Raw genomic sequence first — 20,063 nt, forward strand, 5'->3', positions numbered from 1 at the left:
AACAAATTTTGAGTAATTTAAATATCCGCGGAAAGCTGTTTGTGATAAGATGCGATAGATAACTATTAAAAAGCTAGTGGTGAGGCCCCTACGGAGCTTGGCTTGAGTTGAGGTGTTTGTACTACAAATCTCACCCACCCTCCCCCCCCTTATAATTTAAGTATTATTTGAATTTTAAAAGTAAAATAAATAAATAAGTAAAATGATTAGTCTAAATAAATCATATCTATAATACAAAGTAGAACGATGTCTGTCTGTTTGTTTGTCTGTCTGTCTGTTTGTTTGTAGCGAAGGATCTCGCTATCCGCTAAACCGTTCGGGTTCTCCTTAACAGGGTAGCTTCTCATAGGTCCCGGGAAGGTTTATAACTATTTTGGAGGAGGGTACCACAACCCTCCCAAGAGAAATCACAATAAAATCGAAAAAAAATTAAATATTTCCGCCGCATAGTGTCGCTAGATTAGTGGTGCTGCGTAGAGACATGAATTTAACAGCTGATAACATAGACAAATTATTTCTCAAATTAGATATTTAAAATAAAACAAAACATTTAAATGCCACTAGAGGCTAGTAATGAATATTTTATTAATGCTCACCTTTAAATCTGTGTCTTACATTGATTTTAAGTATCATATTAATATATTATTAAGAAATAAGAATGACAAAATCCATAAAAGCAAAGCACTAAAATTGGAAAGCGAGTCGAACGAATATTAATAAATGGACTTTATGGTAACGATTATAAATTTACTACGTTTTCTAAATCCAAACTGTTAAAGAAATCATTATGCTGGGTTTGAAATCGATAGAACAACTCTAACCCGTCCAAATTAACTATATGGTTTATTTGTTAAGGTCGGACTTACGGATTGACCCTAATTATAGAAAAGCTTTGCTTTTAAAACATATTGGTTATTCAGCCTATTATTGCTCTGTTTTTTAAAATTACAAAATGGTTATTGTTTATTATTCTATTCTGCCTGTTGAATGTTATTTAAATAAATTTTAAAAATTTATTTATTGCTATTTTTACACAATTTATCTATTTAAAATACTAAAATCTTATGTTATGAAGGTTTTTGAGAACTAATTTTTGCTTTTGAAAGCTTTTTTTGCTGCGTATTCTTTGATAAAATGATTCTTGTTTATTATTATTTTGCCTGTTAAATGTTATTTAAATAAAAATTTTAAAATTTATTACTATTTTTACACAATAATTACCTAAAATACTAAAATCTTATATTACGAAGGTTTATAGAACTACTTTATGCCTTTGAAAGCTTTTTTTGCTGCGTATTCTTTGATATAATGATTCTTGTTTATTATTCTGCCTGTTGAATGTTATTTGTAGATCCTAACCAATACTGCGCATAAAAGAGGCCGCCGTACATTTTTTTGGCAGCATCCTATAAATGTAATAAGTAGCCCCTAATAATCCGCCCCCCCCCCCCTCCCCTGGATAATTTATGTTTATGCAAAGTTTTCTTTAATAAGCAGGGATCTAAAGGGTTAAGACAATGGCCGATAAATTGATGTACATTCACAATGATTATTCATAAAATTACTCTTACTGTAGATTACAATTAGTTGTTGAAATGTTTGGACAATGAACAAAATGAATGAACCAATTAAAATTCTATAAAAAGTCTCCAAAGTTAGTAAGCCAACGATTATAAACGTTATTTTAAAAAAAAATTTGGGGACTTCCTACCAGATATTTGTGCTTTTTTTGGCAACTTATTGATTAACAGGTTTGAATTTGAGGGATAAGACAATGGACGGTAAATTGAATTACACATTCAACAATTATTCTCTCATTTGTTAACTTGAAAAACTTTGGGTACTTTTATTTAATCATGATTGATTGATAAACTAGCAAAAACATAAATCTACAGAAGGGGTAATTTTGTATATCATAATTGGGGATGTGCATCCTTTTATCGTTCATTGTCTTATCCCTTAAGATCACTGAATATATTGTGCCAAAGGGGGAGGAAAATTGGATGGTACAAACAAACCAAAAAGAATAATGCCGTTTATTTTTGTTTTTATTTTGGTTTGCACTGTTGTCCTTTCTCATAACAATTTTATCTATTTTCTTTAGTTCTAACTTAAACCTCCCCAATGGTTATTATATATTGTTATTCTTCGATAATTTTATCAAAACAATGTTAAAAAATCAGAAATATCCTATAAAAGTTTATAGATTTTTGTTAAAATGTTTATATATTTTTTATAATAAACAGGTAAAATTTTTTGAGATAAAGTTATATTGTATATGTAAAAATTATGAGATCAAATTCGACCCATTGGGGCTAAAAAAACTGGTAATGTTTTTATGATTTTATTTATATTCGTGGTAATACAATACTATACAAATTTTTCAGTTGGTTGGAGAACCGATTCTAATCCAGCTGGTTCTATTCCAATTCTTTGAAAAGTTGTGGTTCCCTTCTGAAAAATAGTTATAAACCTTCCTTTGACCTATAAGAATCTTCACTGTAAAGGAGATCTATATCAAATCAGCGGATAGCGATATTCTTCGCTACTGGCAAAAAAAGATTATTACTTAAAAAATTTAAGGACTCATTATAATCAAATGCTTTGCTTAGTTCAAAGTGTATTAATTAGTCTTTATATCATTCCTAGCGACTGTGCCTCCTAGCACCTAGAGACCATGTAATCGAAACCATAAACACATCCTGGCACCTATGTCAAGCGTTCATAAAATAGAGAACCCAATCGGTTCAGCAGTTATTGAAAGCTTAAGCTACTGCCAAAATACCTTACTACTTTGAGAATATCAACGGCAATGACAGTCAAAATATGATATTAGTTATTTCTCGCATCGTATTATAAACGGCTTTCCGCGGATATAGAAAGTACAATTATGAGATTAAAACTAGTTTTTTTAGCCCCGAGGTGCCGAAGGCACCGGCTAAAAAACTGGTTTTAATCTTATGATTGTACATTTTTATATTCGTAGAAAGCTGGATATAATACTATGCTATCCACCGGATTCGAATGAATACGAGAAAAATATTTATTTAAGCCGATGCTTTCTGCAGTTTAATATCAGTATAGCTACTCTATAATTATAGTCTTTATGTACGTCAGTGCGTCACTTCGATTTGGTAAAAATATCATCTAACGCATATTTAAAATAAAAAAAATAAATCTAAAAGGAATTGGGAGAGGCGAGTAAATAGCTTAAAACCATCTCAAGACTCAAAAAGTAAAATAGAACTAATGTAAGTGTCTCTTAAATTAAGAAATTGTTCGGTTATGTAGCTTTCAAAATTCTAAACTAAAGACATAAATACGGTACCACTTTTATGATAGGAAATTTATTGATTTTAAAGACATCAATTGACTCAAATAATTTTACTTAACCAGTCTACTTCTTATGAAAATATTGTTAGCTAACTATTGCTGTGCTACTTATGAACAGAATTGACCTTGTATGTTCATTTTGTATAATAATTACGTCAACAATATCGTATTTGATTATCGATAACAAAAATTAATAACATTAAGTATTGCCAATAATTGCGTAAAATTAATAAGTAATAATCGATATATTATTACTTGGATGCTGCACCAGATTTTCATGTACTCTAAAAGAGAGATACTCGTAGCTGACTAAATATCAATAATCCATCCCTTCCCCTTGTACTGGATGAACAAACTGACCAATAAATGATATTCATGTTAGCAACCTAAATTGACGAAAATTTTCGCCTGTCAACATATCCACGTATATCATATATCCATTTTAGAAAGGCAACAAGGACGTGTTGGTTAGTATGCCCAATATTAGCGCATACCATTAATTGGGCACTCCTAAACTAGCAAATTGAGTTGAGTGTCAAAACGATTCAACCACTTATCGCTACAAAAGGGGTTAATTTTTTTGTATCATCATTGGGGATGTACATCAATTTATCGACCATTGTCTTATCCTCTTTAGATCCCTGCATATTTTGTACTATTTCACAGATTAGGATTATAATATTTAATATAATAAGCTTATGAAACTCAACAACATAATACATAATTTATTCATTATGATCTTTATTATAACAAAATGTATTCTTTTTAAAAGCGAAGCTTTTCTATAATTAGGGTCGGTCCGTCCGTCCGTCCGTACGTCCGTCCGTCCGAGATAGATAGCTTTTATTCGTTAATTTAGGCATGTTAGAATTGTCCTATCGATTTTAAACTTTGCATGATGATTCCTGTAGTAGTTGGGGACGATTTAGAAAGCGTAGCAACTCTATAATCATTACCAGAATGTCCGTACGTCCATTTTAAACATGTTGATTTTTCTACTTTTTTAACAACAAATTTTCAAGTGTTTTAATTATCCGTTTGATCTGATTTTTGGTATATTGATTCCTGAGACAACAAAGAACAATATTATAAGCGAAGCAACTCTATAATCAAGTCCAAAAATGTAAGTATGTCCATAAACATTATCCTGTTTTTAAGCAGTTTTTCAACAAATTTACCTACAATTTTGATTCGACATTTATACATTTATGTTCCGATTTTTCAGTTCAGATATTATACAAGTGTTAGTGTCCGTTTGTCCTACCGTTTCAGTGCTTCGCTTTTATGGATGTTGTCATCCTTGTTATATATTATAGTACAACTAGTGGATGCCCCCTTAGAAGCCTCTAGGGGGACTTTTACAAATTTTTTTGGGAGAAGTCATCCTTTGTTTGGAGGGTTAAAAACTTAAGATATCCTCCCCCAAAATAGTTAAAAAACCTTCCCTAGCCCTATAAACAGCTTTCTCGTATTCATTCGAATCCGGTGGATAGGAACCGGTTCTCATCCATACGAAAAAACTATGTCTAGCATCGTATTATATCCAGTTTTCTACGAATATAGAAATGTACAATCATAAGATTAAACCAGTTTTTTTAGCCGGTCACCTCGGGGCTAAAAAAACTAGTTTTAATCTTATAATTGTACATTCTATATCCGCGGAAAGCCGTTTATAATACGATACGAGAAATAACTATTACTGTAAAGGAGATCCATATCGGTTCAGTGGTTAGCGGTTAGCGAGGAACGTTTACTACAGACATAAAAAGTTCACTACTTTATATAATAGGGTTGCTTGCTATTTTTATGACTGAAAAATTCTTTAAAGTCAGCCTTTTGAAAATTTCTTTTAACAGAAAAATATATATAATCGTTTTATAAGCAAAATTATACGTCAAAGCCTCATAGTTATTTATCACATCGTATTATACACAGCTTTCCACGTATATCAAATTGAAAAATTATAAGATTAAACCAGTTTTGTTAACCCCCAGGGGCCGAAGGTCCGGATTAACAAAACTGGTATAATTTTTATGAATTTTATTTTAATATTTGTTGAAAATGGTCTGTTATACGATGCTATACATGAATTTTCAGTATAGCTGAGAATTGGTTTTAATCCAGCGGTTATTAATCTGTTTCGAAGCCATACTGGAAAAATGTTTCTATTGCTTTTTCAAATAATATCTTAGGTATTCATGATTCTAGACGAAACAAGAATAATGTTGTACAAAGTTAATACAACCCCAATGATGATAAACATGATTTCCACTTTTATCATTTGAAATTACTTACCAATGCACAGTTAAGTTTTTATGCGTTTTTTTCTTCATTGAAGAATTGCTGTGCATCATAGGGTCTTGGCTATTCTGTATAATTTATAGGCCTTCTTATGTCTCATATAAAGGGGTGTGGGCATGACATGTGCATTAAGATATATAATTTGGAAGGAATTTTAATGTTAGAGGGAGATTTGAAATCTGTATCAAATTTTAAGGATTTTTTTTATAAAATTCGTTTTTTTGTAAAATGCTTTATCTAAAAGCGGAAATACAATTTAAGTTAATCAATTTTGACCAATAGGATAGGTGGATTTGAAACTACCTGCGCTCTAATTTGTTGAATGATGTACGTCACTTAAGCTTCTCCAATCAGAGCGCAGATAGTTTTAATCCACCAATCACAGATGCCAAAATTAATTAACTTAAATTGTATTTCCGCTTTTAGATGAACAATTATACAAAAAAAACTAATTTTATAAAAAAATCCTTAAAATTTGATGCAGATTTCAAATCTCCCTCTAACATTAAAATTCTTTTCAACTTATACATCTTAATGTACAGCTATTTGGCTGCTAGCAGACTTTACAGTTTATAGATTTTTGGAGATAATCGTTATCATAAACATTTTACCGTGAACTGCACTAGATCCGAAAAGGTAACTGGAGAAACTCACTCAAAAATCAGACATGTGATGTCATAAAAATGAGGGATTATCCATCTCTTTTTTAGGGGTTTTCTTTCACACTTCTCCTCTCATCTCTCTCATTTTTATGACGTCACATGTCTGATTTTTTATTTTCCCGAGAACGTTAAAAGTTTCCTAAAATGGAGGACTCAATCGGTTCAGTGGTTAGTATTGGACAAAAAATCTTAATACTTTTTACAAGAGGTCTAACAGAAAGAAATATTTATAGAGTAGCTAAGCTAACCAAAAAAAATTAAGTAGATTCTTTTTCTATATTTATCTGTATATGACATTTCTATAAATGTTAAGATACGTTTTTTTATATGTTTGATATCAGGGCTCTAAAGGGATAAGACAATGGCCGATAAATTAATGTACATACCCGATGATGACACACAAAATTACCCACTCACCCAACTTAATTAACCAATCTAAATACATAAAAGTCCCCAAAGTTGTTAAACCAACAAATAAGAAAATGTTATTATAAAATTTTAGGGACTAGTGTAATAAACAACCCAAGTCCCTTCCCTTTCTGGTTTGAAATACAAAGTTTTTATTGAAATTATTCATTACATCATAAAATGCATTTAAAGACTCAAATATTAGAAAATACAAACTTTCAATGTTTTTATGAATTATAAAAAAGTCTAAAAGTTTTTTAATTTCTTTTGATTTAAAACTAAAATTTAATGTTTTTAAAACTAAAATTTAATGTTTTTAAACCTTAAATTTCGTTGTGTTTATTTGACCGTGTGCTTTTTAAACTTGCGTACATTCCCGAGCTAGTGGGTATTTGTCACCCGTTAGATTGAGATATTATTTGAGTAAAGGTCAAAAGTAACTAAAGTAATTCTATTTGTATACATAAATATCAGTATATTAATATTTGATTAGACAAGGATGACAACATCCATAAAAGCGAAGCACTGAAACTTTAGGACAAACGGACATTAACACTTGTATAGTGTCAGAACTGAATAATCAGAATATAAATGTATTAAGTTAAAGCAAAATTGTAAGTAAATTTGTTGGAAAACTGCTTGATACAGGATAATGTTTATAAACATACTTACATTTTTAGGAATTCATTATAGAGTTGCTTCGCTTATAACATTATACTTTGTTGTCCCAGGAATCAACATACCAAAAATCAGATCAATCAGTCAATTAGATCACATAAAAATTTGATGTTAAAAAAGTTAAAAATCAACATGTTTAAAATGGACGTACGAACATTTTGGTGATGATTATAGAGTTGCTATGCTTTCTAAATCGTACCTAACTACTAAAGGAAACACCATGCAAAGTTTGAAATCGATAGGACAATTCTAATGCCTAAATTAACGAATAAAAGCTAACTATCTCGGACGGACGTACGGACGGACAGACCCTAATTATAGAAAAGCTTCGTTTTTAAAAATAACTACCACATTAAGCAAGTAAGATAATGTAATAACTGACAAAAAGACATGAAACAGAATAGTTGCGCATTTAGCAAGGGCAGGGATCTTACAGACAAGACAATGGGCGATAAATTGATAAACTACCCCAAGGCAGATAAACAAAATTACCTTTTCTGTAGATTACAACTTTTGATCACTCAACATATAAACGTTAAACAGTTCAAAATTACCCTATTTTCAAAGCCATGAGATAAGAAAAATTGGGTATAGTCCCTTTCGTGACATCGCACCTTAAGGGGCGATTCTTCGTATTTTTCACAGTAGGTTTTCTCCTTTTTTTAGCCCCCGCGGGGGGCTCTAACCGTGCGGGGCCAATTACCTAACCCTGTGGGGCAATCACCTAACCCAATATAACCTAACCTAAAATAAACTATAAAAAGCCATTTTAAAATTACGACAAATCGCCCCTTAAGGTGCGATATCACAAAGGACTATTCCCGAAAAAGTTATTATTAGTAATTAACAAACCAATGTTCCCTCCTTCCTGCAAATAAGAGTAAATCACAATTTTCTGGGGATAAAAACAAAATGTGATTATTAATAGGCACAAGAAATATATAGGCCAAATGTATTACATTCCAGGGAGGGAGGGGACATTGGACTCTTAATTACACTGGTACCCAAAGTTTTATAATTACGTAATCTTTTTTTTTGGTTAAAAAACATTGGATACTAATAATAAATGTTGATTAGTTGGTTCATTAAGTTTAGTGTCTAAGGTTTTCAACCAATAATTTAATCTGCAGTGTCCAAAATTTTAAAATTTGTCTTTAATGGTATTTTTTACATCCCAATGCCAAATCCCTGAAAATATATGGCTATTATGTTTCCACTTGACTGATTAATGTTTTCTTGTAAGCGTAAATGCATATTATTAATATTATGGTTTTCCATTACATTGGATATAGAATATATGTGGATATATTGACAGCGAAAATGGTAATATGGACCTCATATATTGGTCAATTTATTGATCCTGCAGGAGGGGAGGGGATGGGGTTAAGGAGAGGATGGGGGTATCTTTATTTTATCCAGCTGCGTGCATCACTTCATCAGAGGATATGAAAATGGACATTTAACGTAAATAATAATGTAACACCACCTAGCGGCATAAAAGCTAACTAAACTTTTTAATTTCAGGGTAACAATGTTTTCGCGTCATTTTTGTCTTTATCAAATTTTAAAAAAATCGTAAAGATTTCTCGTCATATTTGAAACTGACTCTATAAACCAATTTAAATAATATATAACACCACCTAGCGGCATGAAGACTAACTAAACCTTTTTAATTTCAGGGTAAAGGCGGGTTCCGCGCCCCCCTGGACAACATCCACCCCCTGGTGGACAACAACAAGAACATCCAGGCCGCGCTCTGCCATGGATCCAAGTCGACACAGCTACTACAGGAATACAATTACTAATAATTCGACATTTTGGTATGTAAAGATAACTACCTCCCTCTTCAAATGAAATTTTTGTCTGCTAGCAAATTGTTTTCTGCTACTTGGTTGTGTTAATTTTTATGAATGTGTATTTTGAAAGAGAAGAAAAGAAGAAAATAATAGCCTAAAACCACCCCAGGTCCTATCTGAAGCTTCCATAACATTAAGATTTGTAAGTCGGTTCAGCACTTATAAAAATTTTAAGCTTCAGACAAAAAAACTGTATATGCTATGATTGCTTTTAGTAATATAAATTTTCGTGGAGATAAAAATCTTTTAAAATATGCAAAAATATATTGATTTTAATATTGCTACAAAAAACATATTGCAAAATTTCATTTTTAAGGAAATATTAAACGATATTAAATTTCGTTTTATGTCAAAATACATATATACAACACAGATTTAATATGATAACAATTTTCAACATTTCAAATTTTAAAAGGATTTGTAAGGATGTAAGAGGCAGAGAGAAAAAGAGGGAGAGAGAGAAAAATAGAGACATAGAAAAAGGCAGAAAGAAAGAGAGAGAGAGAAAGAAAGAAAGAAAGAGAGGAAGAAAGAAGAGATAGACAGAAAGGGAGAGAAAAAATAGAGAAAGAAAGAGAATAAATAGCTAACCTATAAAACTATTGAAGTGGAAAAGGTTGAACAAAATATTTCACAATTGCCTCTAACAAAATTTAAGCTCAATGAAGAAATAATCACACATTATGCCTGATTTAATCGTTTTATCAAATTCAATCTTTACTTCTTATCATACACAATTAATATAGTATAATAAATAACTAAAAGAATAATTATAATCATTTTAAAAAAAGTGATTTAGGAAAACTGTACTTGCTATTTTTTGTAAAAAGGTGTGGTATATGTATTTTTCAACAGGTTCAACTATTATTTTCATAGAAGAGTTTCATTATCTAGAACATGTAAAATCCTGAGTGAATTTTTATAACTATGGTAATGCGGAAAGAAGGGTGGGGGGGGGGGGGAGTATCGACAACCCCCTTAAAAATTAGGGTAATACCTGATATGGTTTAGCAATTTTTTTTATCAATAACTAGTATATGTTGAATAAGGAATCTAAAGGGATAAGACAATAGACTATAAATTAATACACCCCCCTTTTACAATAAATAAAATTGCTCCTTTTACTGATTAAAATTATTAGTAGGACAGTTAAACACTACCAGCCTGTACCAAACAGCCTATATTTTTAGCTTTTAAGCCAACAAATGAGATATCGTGTTCATGAAACTGGGGACTAGAATGATTTACAGTCCCCTCTCTAAAGTAATTATAAAAATTATTCTAATAATCATAATTATATTAGATCCTCGTATAATTAAATATTCTGCAAAATTGGATTTTAATAGCATATCTCTACAATATAATATGAAATTTTGCAATATTTTATTAATGTAACATTAATATAAACTAATATAATAACTTAAATATTTATGAAGTACTCTTAATATGTTTAGTAAAATCAAAATTAAGTAGAAAAGCTAATTACTAATTACTAAAGGCTTTAAAATTAGCCAAAATAAGAAAAGTTGCATGGGTTCTAGTACACAAATAATTGTTTTTAATTAAATTATTTTCCGCTAGGAGCGCTTAAAGCCAAAAATATAAATTTTTAATCCAAAGTCCCCTCCCTACATTAGAATAGCTACGCCTAAGCTAATTAGCAAGTCCTTTTTATCAATGTAACTTCTCAAAGACAAGAGTCACCCATTAGACCAAAAAAGTAATCACGTTTAAAAAGTACATTTCTAGGAAAATACTGATTCTAAAAGCTGAATTAGTATTTGGATTCATAAATCATTTTTTTGTACTTTTTAGTAAATAAACTTATTAAAAAAGGTATATTGTAGAACTTGAGAAAAACCTTATGTAAAAATATGTACTGTACAAAAACGGACCAAAAAACTAACAGCTCCCCCCTCCCTCTCCCAACAAAGAATATAGCCTTTAACTTTCATAGAACCAATTTTAATCTTATTTGGCTACTCTTTTTTTTATTTAAAAAAAGAGTAGATTGACTATAACATGAAAGGGCTCATTGTAAAAAAATAACAATAAAAAACCTTGATCAATTAAACTATTCAATTTAATCTATTATGCTATTCTATCTTAATATAAAAGAATTAGTTTAATTTTTAAAAAATGCATAAGTATGATATTTTAAATATACAAGGACAATGAGGTTTATAGATGTACAGAAACAACTACAAGCAATTTTTAATAATACATTTCATAAACATAAAAAAGTACATCAAAATTAAAAACTGTTATTTTTACCAAACCCACAGTGGGATACTTTCAAGGTGACCTAATGCTAAATTCAAGTTTTGACTTTGCCGAGTAGGAGCTACAGTAGACATATTTTAGATGTTAAGGTGTCTATAGAAAGTTATTGGCATAACAAAGATAAAACTCAAAGGATTTAGGGTCTATCTCTCACCCAGCTTCCACTGGTAGGGGGATGGTGATATCGATACAAGAAAGAAGCCGCTTATAGTGCCTAAAAAAATGACGTCAAACAATACAAATGACCAATGATAGGCCAGTATTCAATTATATTGAACAATGCTAAAATTTATACTGACCCATCATTAGTTATTTGTATTGTATGATGACATTTTTTTATTAGGCACTTTAAGCTTAAAATCGGTTACCTTGAAAACATCCCACTTTATGTGAGCTATTTTTATGAGTGAATAAATAAGCGAGTAAGTCATTCAGTGGGTATATGAGGGAAAAGGACACTTATATTCTCAGGGATCTAAAGGGATAAGACAATAGCCGATAAATTGATGTACATCTCCAATGATGATAAACAAAAATTACCCCTTCTAAAGATTGCAATTAGTAGTTTGGACATCAACTTCATGAACCAACTAATCAAAATTCAGTTAAAGTCCCCAACGTTGTTAAGCCAACAAAAATATAAAACGTTATTATAAAACTTTGAGCACCTGTACAATAAACAGCCCAATATCCCCTCCCTCTTTGCATTTATATCTATTATCTATAATACAAAGTAGAACGATGTCTGCCTGTTTGTTTGTCTGTCTGTTTGTTTGTAGCGAAGGATCTCGCTAACCGCTGAACCGATCGGGTTCTCCTTTACAGGGTAGCTTCTCATAGGTCCTGGGAAGGTTTATAACTATTTTCTTAGGGGGGTGGGACACCACCTTCCCCCCCCCCGAAAAAATGAAAAATACCCCCCCAAAAATCAAAATAGTGGGGTCGACTACCCCCCCCCCAAAAAAAAAAAAAAAAAAAATTTGCCCCCCCCCCCAAAATTTTTTTTGAAATTTTTCTTTTAAATCTAAAATACGAAAAATTGGTTTGATTAAACCTCTTGGGGCAAAGCTCCTAGAGGCTAGGGGCGAAGCCGCTAGTTCTAGTTAATAGAATTAAACCAGATATAAAATTATGTTTGCAAATTTAAAATATTAATTTTATTTTACATATATTTATAATGTAAATAATATTTGTATTAAATTTTATATTATATTAATCCTTTTTAAGTGGCAAAGCTATTCATTAATTCTTTTGTGGTGGTAACAATTTTGTTGGTCTTTCATTAATACCTTTATCTCTATCTACTTAAACTAGCGCCTACGCCCCTAGAGGCCTTTAGGGGCACTTGAGGAAGGGGGAAGTCGAATTTGATAACCAAATTTCTTATTTTCGATTTTAAAAGAAAAAGTAAAAAAAATATTTTGGGGGGTGGAAATTTTTTTTTTTTGGGGGGGGGGGGTGAAGCGGGGAGTGACTCCCCTATCATTTGTAATTTTAGTTTAAAAAAATAATTTTTTTTTGGGGGGGGGGGTATTTTTCATTTTTGGGGGGATTGGGGGTGTCCCATTCCCCAAGAAAATAGTTATAAACCTTCCCGGGACCTATAAGAAGCTACCCTGTTATGGAGAACCAGACCAGTTCAACGGTTAGCGAGAACCTTTGGTACAGACACACAGATACACAAACAGACAAACATCCTGTTACTTTTGTATAAGGATACAATGCCGAAATGGATCTGATAGCCCTTGCTATGAAAACATTTCATTTTAATTATTCCCCCAAAGAGACTAACTCCCCCCCCCCCACTCCTAATTTGTAAAATAAAATGAAATAGGGGTTGAGGGGATAGTTTTTTTTTATTTATGCCTAACCCCTGCAGGGAGCCTTAACCCTACGGAGTATATATCTACGTTGCTTTAATACTGTGGGGCTATCTTGTAAACAATATAACCTAACATAACATTACTTTAAAATTGAACAAGGATTACAACATCCATAAAAGCGAAGCTTTGAAACGGTAGGACAAATGAATATTATTCATTGTAGAGTGTACTCAGAATATAAATGTACAAAAGTCGAAACAAAGTTGTAAGTAAATTCGTTGAAAAACTGCTTAAATGCAGGATAATGTTTAAGGACAATATTACATTTTAGGTATTGATTATTGAGACGATTCGCTTATAACATTGTACTTTGTTGTCCTAGGAATCAGTATTCAGAAAATTAGATGAATCGGATAATTGTATCACATAAAAATTTGTTATTAAAAAAGTACGTACGGACAGACTGTCCCTAAATATAGAAAAGCTTTCCTTTCAAAACAACCCCTCGTTTTTTTAATTTATTTCAAACAAGAACAAAGCAAGTTGGAGTTATTTGTGTTTCTCAGGAAAGCTTGTTACCAAAATTAACATCAAAGTAATTGTATAAAACTTGCCAGGATAACAAAAATCTGGACATTGCTACCAAATTATCCAAGACAAAAATACAGGTAAAACTTTTTTTTATTTATTGATATATTTATATATTTTTAGGATTGTTTGAAAAAAATTACGTTATTAATAAAAGATATAAAAAAAAGAAACTAATAACAAATAATATATCTACGAAAAAATGTTATTTTACTCAAACCTATTTTGAGACCACTGAAAAACCCTTCCCCTTATTTAAATTTTTTTAAATAAACATATTTCTATCCGACAGGGCTCTTTAAACATTTATTTAATTAAACTTAACCTAAAACAATCATTAAAAATATATATGTCCCAAATTCTGAAGAATAAAATTATTGGTTTTAAAACTTTGAATATTGTAAGTTTAAAACCAACCAATCAATAATCAATAACATATCCAAAGTTTTAGAGCCAACGAATATCAAGTGGTTACCTGTGAAATTTACAGTCCAATGTCCCCTCCTTCCTTGGACACGCCCCTATATTTATATAATCAAATAATATAATGTAAATTTATGTTTTTATGCTTAAGAAAAGTTTAAAATCTGAGGAAAAGTTTTATTTTTGCATTTTTATAAATTTACATAAAATTGACTTTATCATTCCAAAACACGTTATATAAATACTAGCGGCTTCGCCCCTAGCCTCTAGGGGCTTTGCCCCAAGAGGTATAATTACATTTTCTATTACTTACCTATTTGCAAAATTCGTAAAAAAAGGGGAGGATTTTTTTTGTTTTTGGGGGGGTTGGGGGTGTCCCAACCCCCAAGAAAATAGCTTAAAACCACCGCAGGACCAATAGGTATATACCCTGAAGAGTAGAATCCGATCGGTTCAGTGGTTACCGAGATCTTAAGCTTCAGACGGACGGACGGACAGACAGACAGACATCAAGCTACTTTGTATTATAGATTAGCAGCTTCGCCCCTAGCCTATAGGGGCTTTGCCTCAAGAGGTGATAAAAAAAATTAAGGAGAAATTCCTAAAAGGACCAGGGAAATCTTCAGAAAAAAAGACCAAGGAAATGTTCTGCAAAAAAAAAAACCTCACACATTTACAGAATTTTAGTACAACCTACCTCTCCCTTTATCTTCCATTATCTTAGTCCTTACAATCACTGCATACATATACTCAGCTACTTAAAATATTCTTCAAATTTCACAAAATATTATCAAGGCTCGTCAGTTGTACTATTTGAATGCAGGAAGGGAGGGGGCATTGGGTTGTTTATTACACTAGTTCCCAAAGTTTTATAATAATGTTATCTCCTTCGTTATCTTGAGAACTTTGGGAACTTTTCATGAATTTAGATTGGTTTGTTCATTAAGTTGAGTCTCCAAACGTTTCAACCACTAATTATAATCTTCAGAAACGGTAATTTTGTGCATCATCATTGGGGATGTACATCGATTTATCGGCCATTGTCCTATCCCGGATTTGAATGCATATACAATACATGAAAGCAAATTTTGCTGCATATAATCATTAAAGTCTGCACGTGCGGTTATAAATAGATTTGGAGACAATATCTGCTTAACTTTAAACGCACCTTCATAAAGCACCCCCAATTTCATTTTTTATCTTAATGATGGTAAACAAAATTACCCCTAGTGTAGATTATAATTATTGGTCGGAACATTACTGATAATTTGAACCAATATTTGATATAAATAATCAAAGTTTTTGGGCTAACAAATAAGGTTAAGTGGTTAAAAATCTTTGAGTTCCAGTGTAATTTACAGTCCAATGTCCCGGAATGAGAGGGCCAACATGATATGAACAGAAAATGTCTACTAAAATTTACATTCAAAATATAATTCTTTTTGTTTTAATGATGTTTTGTTTATTTTTTTTAATGTGACGTCAGCAAAAATAATGTAAATAACTATTTTGTTTGAAAAACGTGAATGTGAATAATTGATTTAGAATATACATGGGTTTTATCACAGGGGAAAAGTTGTCGTCAATTTAGGTTGCTTTTCCCCCTGAAATTTGTTGGTCAGTACGTTCATCCAGTAGGAGGGGAGGGCATGGGGTAAAAGAGGAGTGGAGATTGTTTTTTTAGCCTGCTACAAGATTCACTTTATTAGAATACATGATAAACTGATTGAAGATCCAAGTAATAATAAATCCATTACCTAAATTTAATTATGTTCATTAAAAATGATGGTCTACTTTTTATGGAAGCTTTTTATTGGTCTTAATGATTGATAGCAACTTGTGACTTAAAGTTTTGATTTTACACGAATAATGAGGGCTAAGGCAATGGACGATTATTTAATGAACACTCAAATTAAGATAAACAAAATTACCCCTTTTGTAGATATAAAATTATTAGTTTGGACACTGCTTGTTTGAAAACCCAAACAATATTTAAGTCCCCAAAGTTTTAAAGCGAATGAGAGAACAAATTTAAAGACCAATGGCCCCTCCCTCCGTGCTAGCAACCTTGTTAGTAACCCAATCTGTAAAAAAAATTAATCTCATCTCTCGAATTACACATGGTTGCTATAAATAGCTACAAAAGTAATTACAATCGATATATTATTACTTGGATGTTGCACCAGATTTTCATGTACTCTAATAAAGTGATAGTTGCAGCCAGCTAAAATAAAAATACTCTCCATCCACCGCCATTTACCCCATATTCTCCTACTGAAATAAATGAGTTCCATAATAGCAATCTAAATTTACTACAAATTTTCCCTTGTCAATATATCCATGTATATCCTATATCCATTGCTAGAAGAGTAATTGCTTTTTTACTTCGCAGCCAATTTTACAAGGTCATTTGTTGGGGTTGGTATCCTTTAAGGATCTAAAGGGATAAGACAATGATAGATAATTTAATGTATATTCCCAATGATGATACACAAAATTACCCTATAGGTATATTACAATAAGTGATTAAAACGTTTGTACACTCAACTTAATGAACCAACCAACCAAAGTTCAATAAAAGTCCCCAAAGTTGTTGTGCCAACGAATAAGAAAACGTTACTATAAAACTTTGGGGACCAGTGTAACAAACAGCCCAATGTGCAGGGATCTTAAGGGATAAGACAAAGGATGAAATATTCATGTAGACCCAAAATGATTATAAACCATATTACCCTTATGAAGATCAAAATTAATTGTGGAAATTTATGTACAACTAAAATGATGATAAACTTAATTACCCCTTATGAAGATAAAGATTATTGATGGAAATCTATCTACACTCACAATTATGACAAACCAAATTACTGGAGGAATTTTTATGTAAACCCACAATGATGGTAAACCAAATTACTCCTTTATTCTACCTTAATAAATAACCCTGTAAATCTATCCTAAGTTAATAACCCCCTCTATAAATGCACTTTCAACTTACAACTATTGTGCTACTGCCAAAAAAACGAGGTAGGGAGGGAGGGGACATTGGACTGTAAATTATACTGGTCCCCAAAGTTTTCTTATTCACTGGCTTTAAAGCTTTAGGAACTCTGAATGAATCCTTTTGATTGAAACAATTACTTTAACCTTCAGAATGGGTAAATATTGTACAACATAAATGGGGATGAATATCAATTTATCATCCATGTCTTATCCCATTAGATCCCTCTTAAAAAACAAAAGAGTGTTCTTCCCTCACTCTGTCTCAATGTATGTAAAGCTAATATCTTTCCATATTTAATTTTAATTATGTAATTTTTTTGTCTGACCTTCGATTTTCAAGTAATTATCTAGAGAATCCAGAGCTGGATCTTTAAATGTGTAGCCGTTGCCGTTGCCGCTGCCAGAGGTACAGCCACTAACCTAATAGCGATCTTTAAATCAAATTGGCTACGCGTGGCCACGGCTATATGCGATCTTTAAATAACAGCCACTTTTTGAATTTTCAGTAAAAATATGAAGAAAAAAATAATGATAATATGTAAAAATTTCAAACATTTAAAAATCCATGTTATATTGGCGCAGAACCGGCAGTGGCGACGGCTACGACTACGGCCACGGCTACGGCAACGGCTACACATTTAAAGATCCAGCTCAGACCACCATCCGCTTGTATTGGGATGCGATACTCTAACACCCGGTCAAGGATATTAGGTTAAGTAACATCTAACAGACAACCAACCCTTTGATTGCACGACCTTCGTCTGAGAAGTCCTAACTGTACATGGTAATCAGTTGCGCCTGCTTATGGGCCAATGCACCCTACTCTAACTATTTATGTCGCACATCTGACATAGCAGCAGTAAGACACCATTATTAACGGTTTTAGTTATGACGCGGTGTTAGGCCAAGATTCGAACCTATCACCTCGTGCCATTAAAACTTTTTTATTCCATTGCATTGGTATTAGCAAAAAAAGGAGATAGGAGAAGACCTGTTTGATGCCAAATTACTATAAAACAGTGAATATCTAATGCATTAAAAATGAAAACGTCAGTCTGTACTTTTGTCAGTTATCGCGTGCAGCTTAATATTTATATAACTCCATAATGTTGGAATATTTTTGACAACAAGGATGACAACATCCATAAGTAGCGAAGCACGAAAAAAATCATGGATGGACGGACAAAGAATATATGTTTAGTGGCCTTAAAAATAATAAATTCGTAGAAAAAAATCTCAAAACCTTTGCCATATGTTTTAACATTTACTTGTGACTACGCCCCTAGCATTTAGTAGCTCTATAATCTAAGGGCAGAAAGAGTACAGAAAAATAGCTTAAAACCATCCCAAGACTTGAATCCGCTAACAAGATAGCTTAAAACCATCTAAGTAATTATATGAAGCTTACCTAATATACTTTTTATAATAGCATATTTTGTTGCAAAACTGTCGACCACCGAACAAAGTAAAATTATTATGCTTATTTGTATTGGGTATCTTTACAAAGGAAAACTTAATAGCGTTACTGACGGACGGACGGACAAAGGTAAATTATATAGTAGCTTCGCTACTAAAAAATGATAAATACATTAATAAGGCTTCTTCGTTGTACATTTCCAAATGCAATATCATTCTAAGGAGCACAGCAACTCTTGTATTTCCATACTTGTCTGTCTGTACGTCCCGTTTTGAGATTTTACACGATTTTTAGTTAGTAAAGAACTTTGAGGGAGGGGACATTTGATTGTAGGTTATCAGGGATCTAAAGGGAAACAGTAAAAGTGTCTGACTATGACGTCAGAAAAAATTAACAATTAACCAATGAGAGGCCGCTATATATTTTACCACAGTGAATACTGGCTTCTTATTGGTTAATTGTTAATTTTTTCTGACGTCATAGTCAGACACTTTTACTGTTGTCATCTAAAGGGATAAGACAATGGCCAATAAATTAATGCACCTTTCCAATGATGAGTCACAGAATTACCATTTAATTAAGATTTTAATAAGTGGTTGAATCGTTTGGACTCTGAACTTAATGAATAAACCAATCAAAATTCAATTAAAGTTGTTAAGCTTACTTTCTGCTATTCGTTGGATTATAAGGGCTCTAACCCTGCGGGGCCGATTGCCTAGCCCTGTGGAGCAATCACCTAACCCAAAATAACCTAACCTAACCTAAAATAACATATAAAAAGCCATTCTAAAAATACGACCTATCGCCCCTTAAGGGGTGTTGCCTCGAAAGGGACTATTCCCTAAACTTTTACTAAATCTGGATTGGTTTGTACAAACAAGCAGTGTCCAAACTTTTCCACCATTAATCTTAATCTACAGAAGGAGTATTTTTGTTTACTATGGTTTATCCTCCATTGTCTTATCCCTCAAGTTTATATAATTTTATTGTTAAGCTATTTTGATATGATAAATCCTTGTTTTATTAAAAATTAAGCATAAAACAAAAATTTCTAAATATAAAACTTATAAACCATGTATTAAACCAATCACGCTCTGCGCAATGTGATTTTAACAATGGATTTATTATTACTTGGATATTGCACCAGATTTTCATGTACTCTAATAAAGTGAAACTTGTAGCTTGCTAAAATAACAATAAACCCCCTTTACCCCTACCCTTCTACTGGATTAACAAACTGACTAATAAATGACAAGGGAAATAGCAACCTAAATTGACGACAATTTTTCCCCTG

At 31.9% G+C, this 20,063-nt stretch overlaps 3 protein-coding genes across 4 annotated transcripts in view; 1 reads left to right on the forward strand and 2 right to left on the reverse strand.

Annotated features, from left to right (window-relative positions):
* Positions 1-20,063, reverse strand: part of MED18 (mediator complex subunit 18) — a 550,858-nt gene that overhangs the window by 460,525 nt on the left and 70,270 nt on the right. The gene's annotated exons all lie outside the window — the stretch shown is intronic.
* Positions 1-20,063, reverse strand: part of LOC145317859 (uncharacterized) — a 266,488-nt gene that overhangs the window by 176,167 nt on the left and 70,258 nt on the right. The gene's annotated exons all lie outside the window — the stretch shown is intronic.
* Cdk5alpha (Cdk5 activator-like protein) overlaps positions 1-20,063 on the forward strand; it is a 67,021-nt gene that overhangs the window by 11,867 nt on the left and 35,091 nt on the right. For both annotated transcript variants that reach the window (XM_080159147.1, XM_080159148.1), the window contains 2 exons: positions 9,062-9,169; positions 13,959-14,012. In XM_080159147.1, the coding sequence (XP_080015273.1) occupies positions 9,062-9,169; positions 13,959-14,012 (162 nt within the window). The remainder of the gene's footprint in view (positions 1-9,061; positions 9,170-13,958; positions 14,013-20,063) is intronic.

This window comes from Acartia tonsa, chromosome 4, assembly GCF_053477335.1.
Source record: "Acartia tonsa isolate MP-2025a chromosome 4, ASM5347733v1, whole genome shotgun sequence".
Lineage (NCBI taxonomy): Eukaryota > Metazoa > Arthropoda > Copepoda > Calanoida > Acartiidae > Acartia > Acartia tonsa.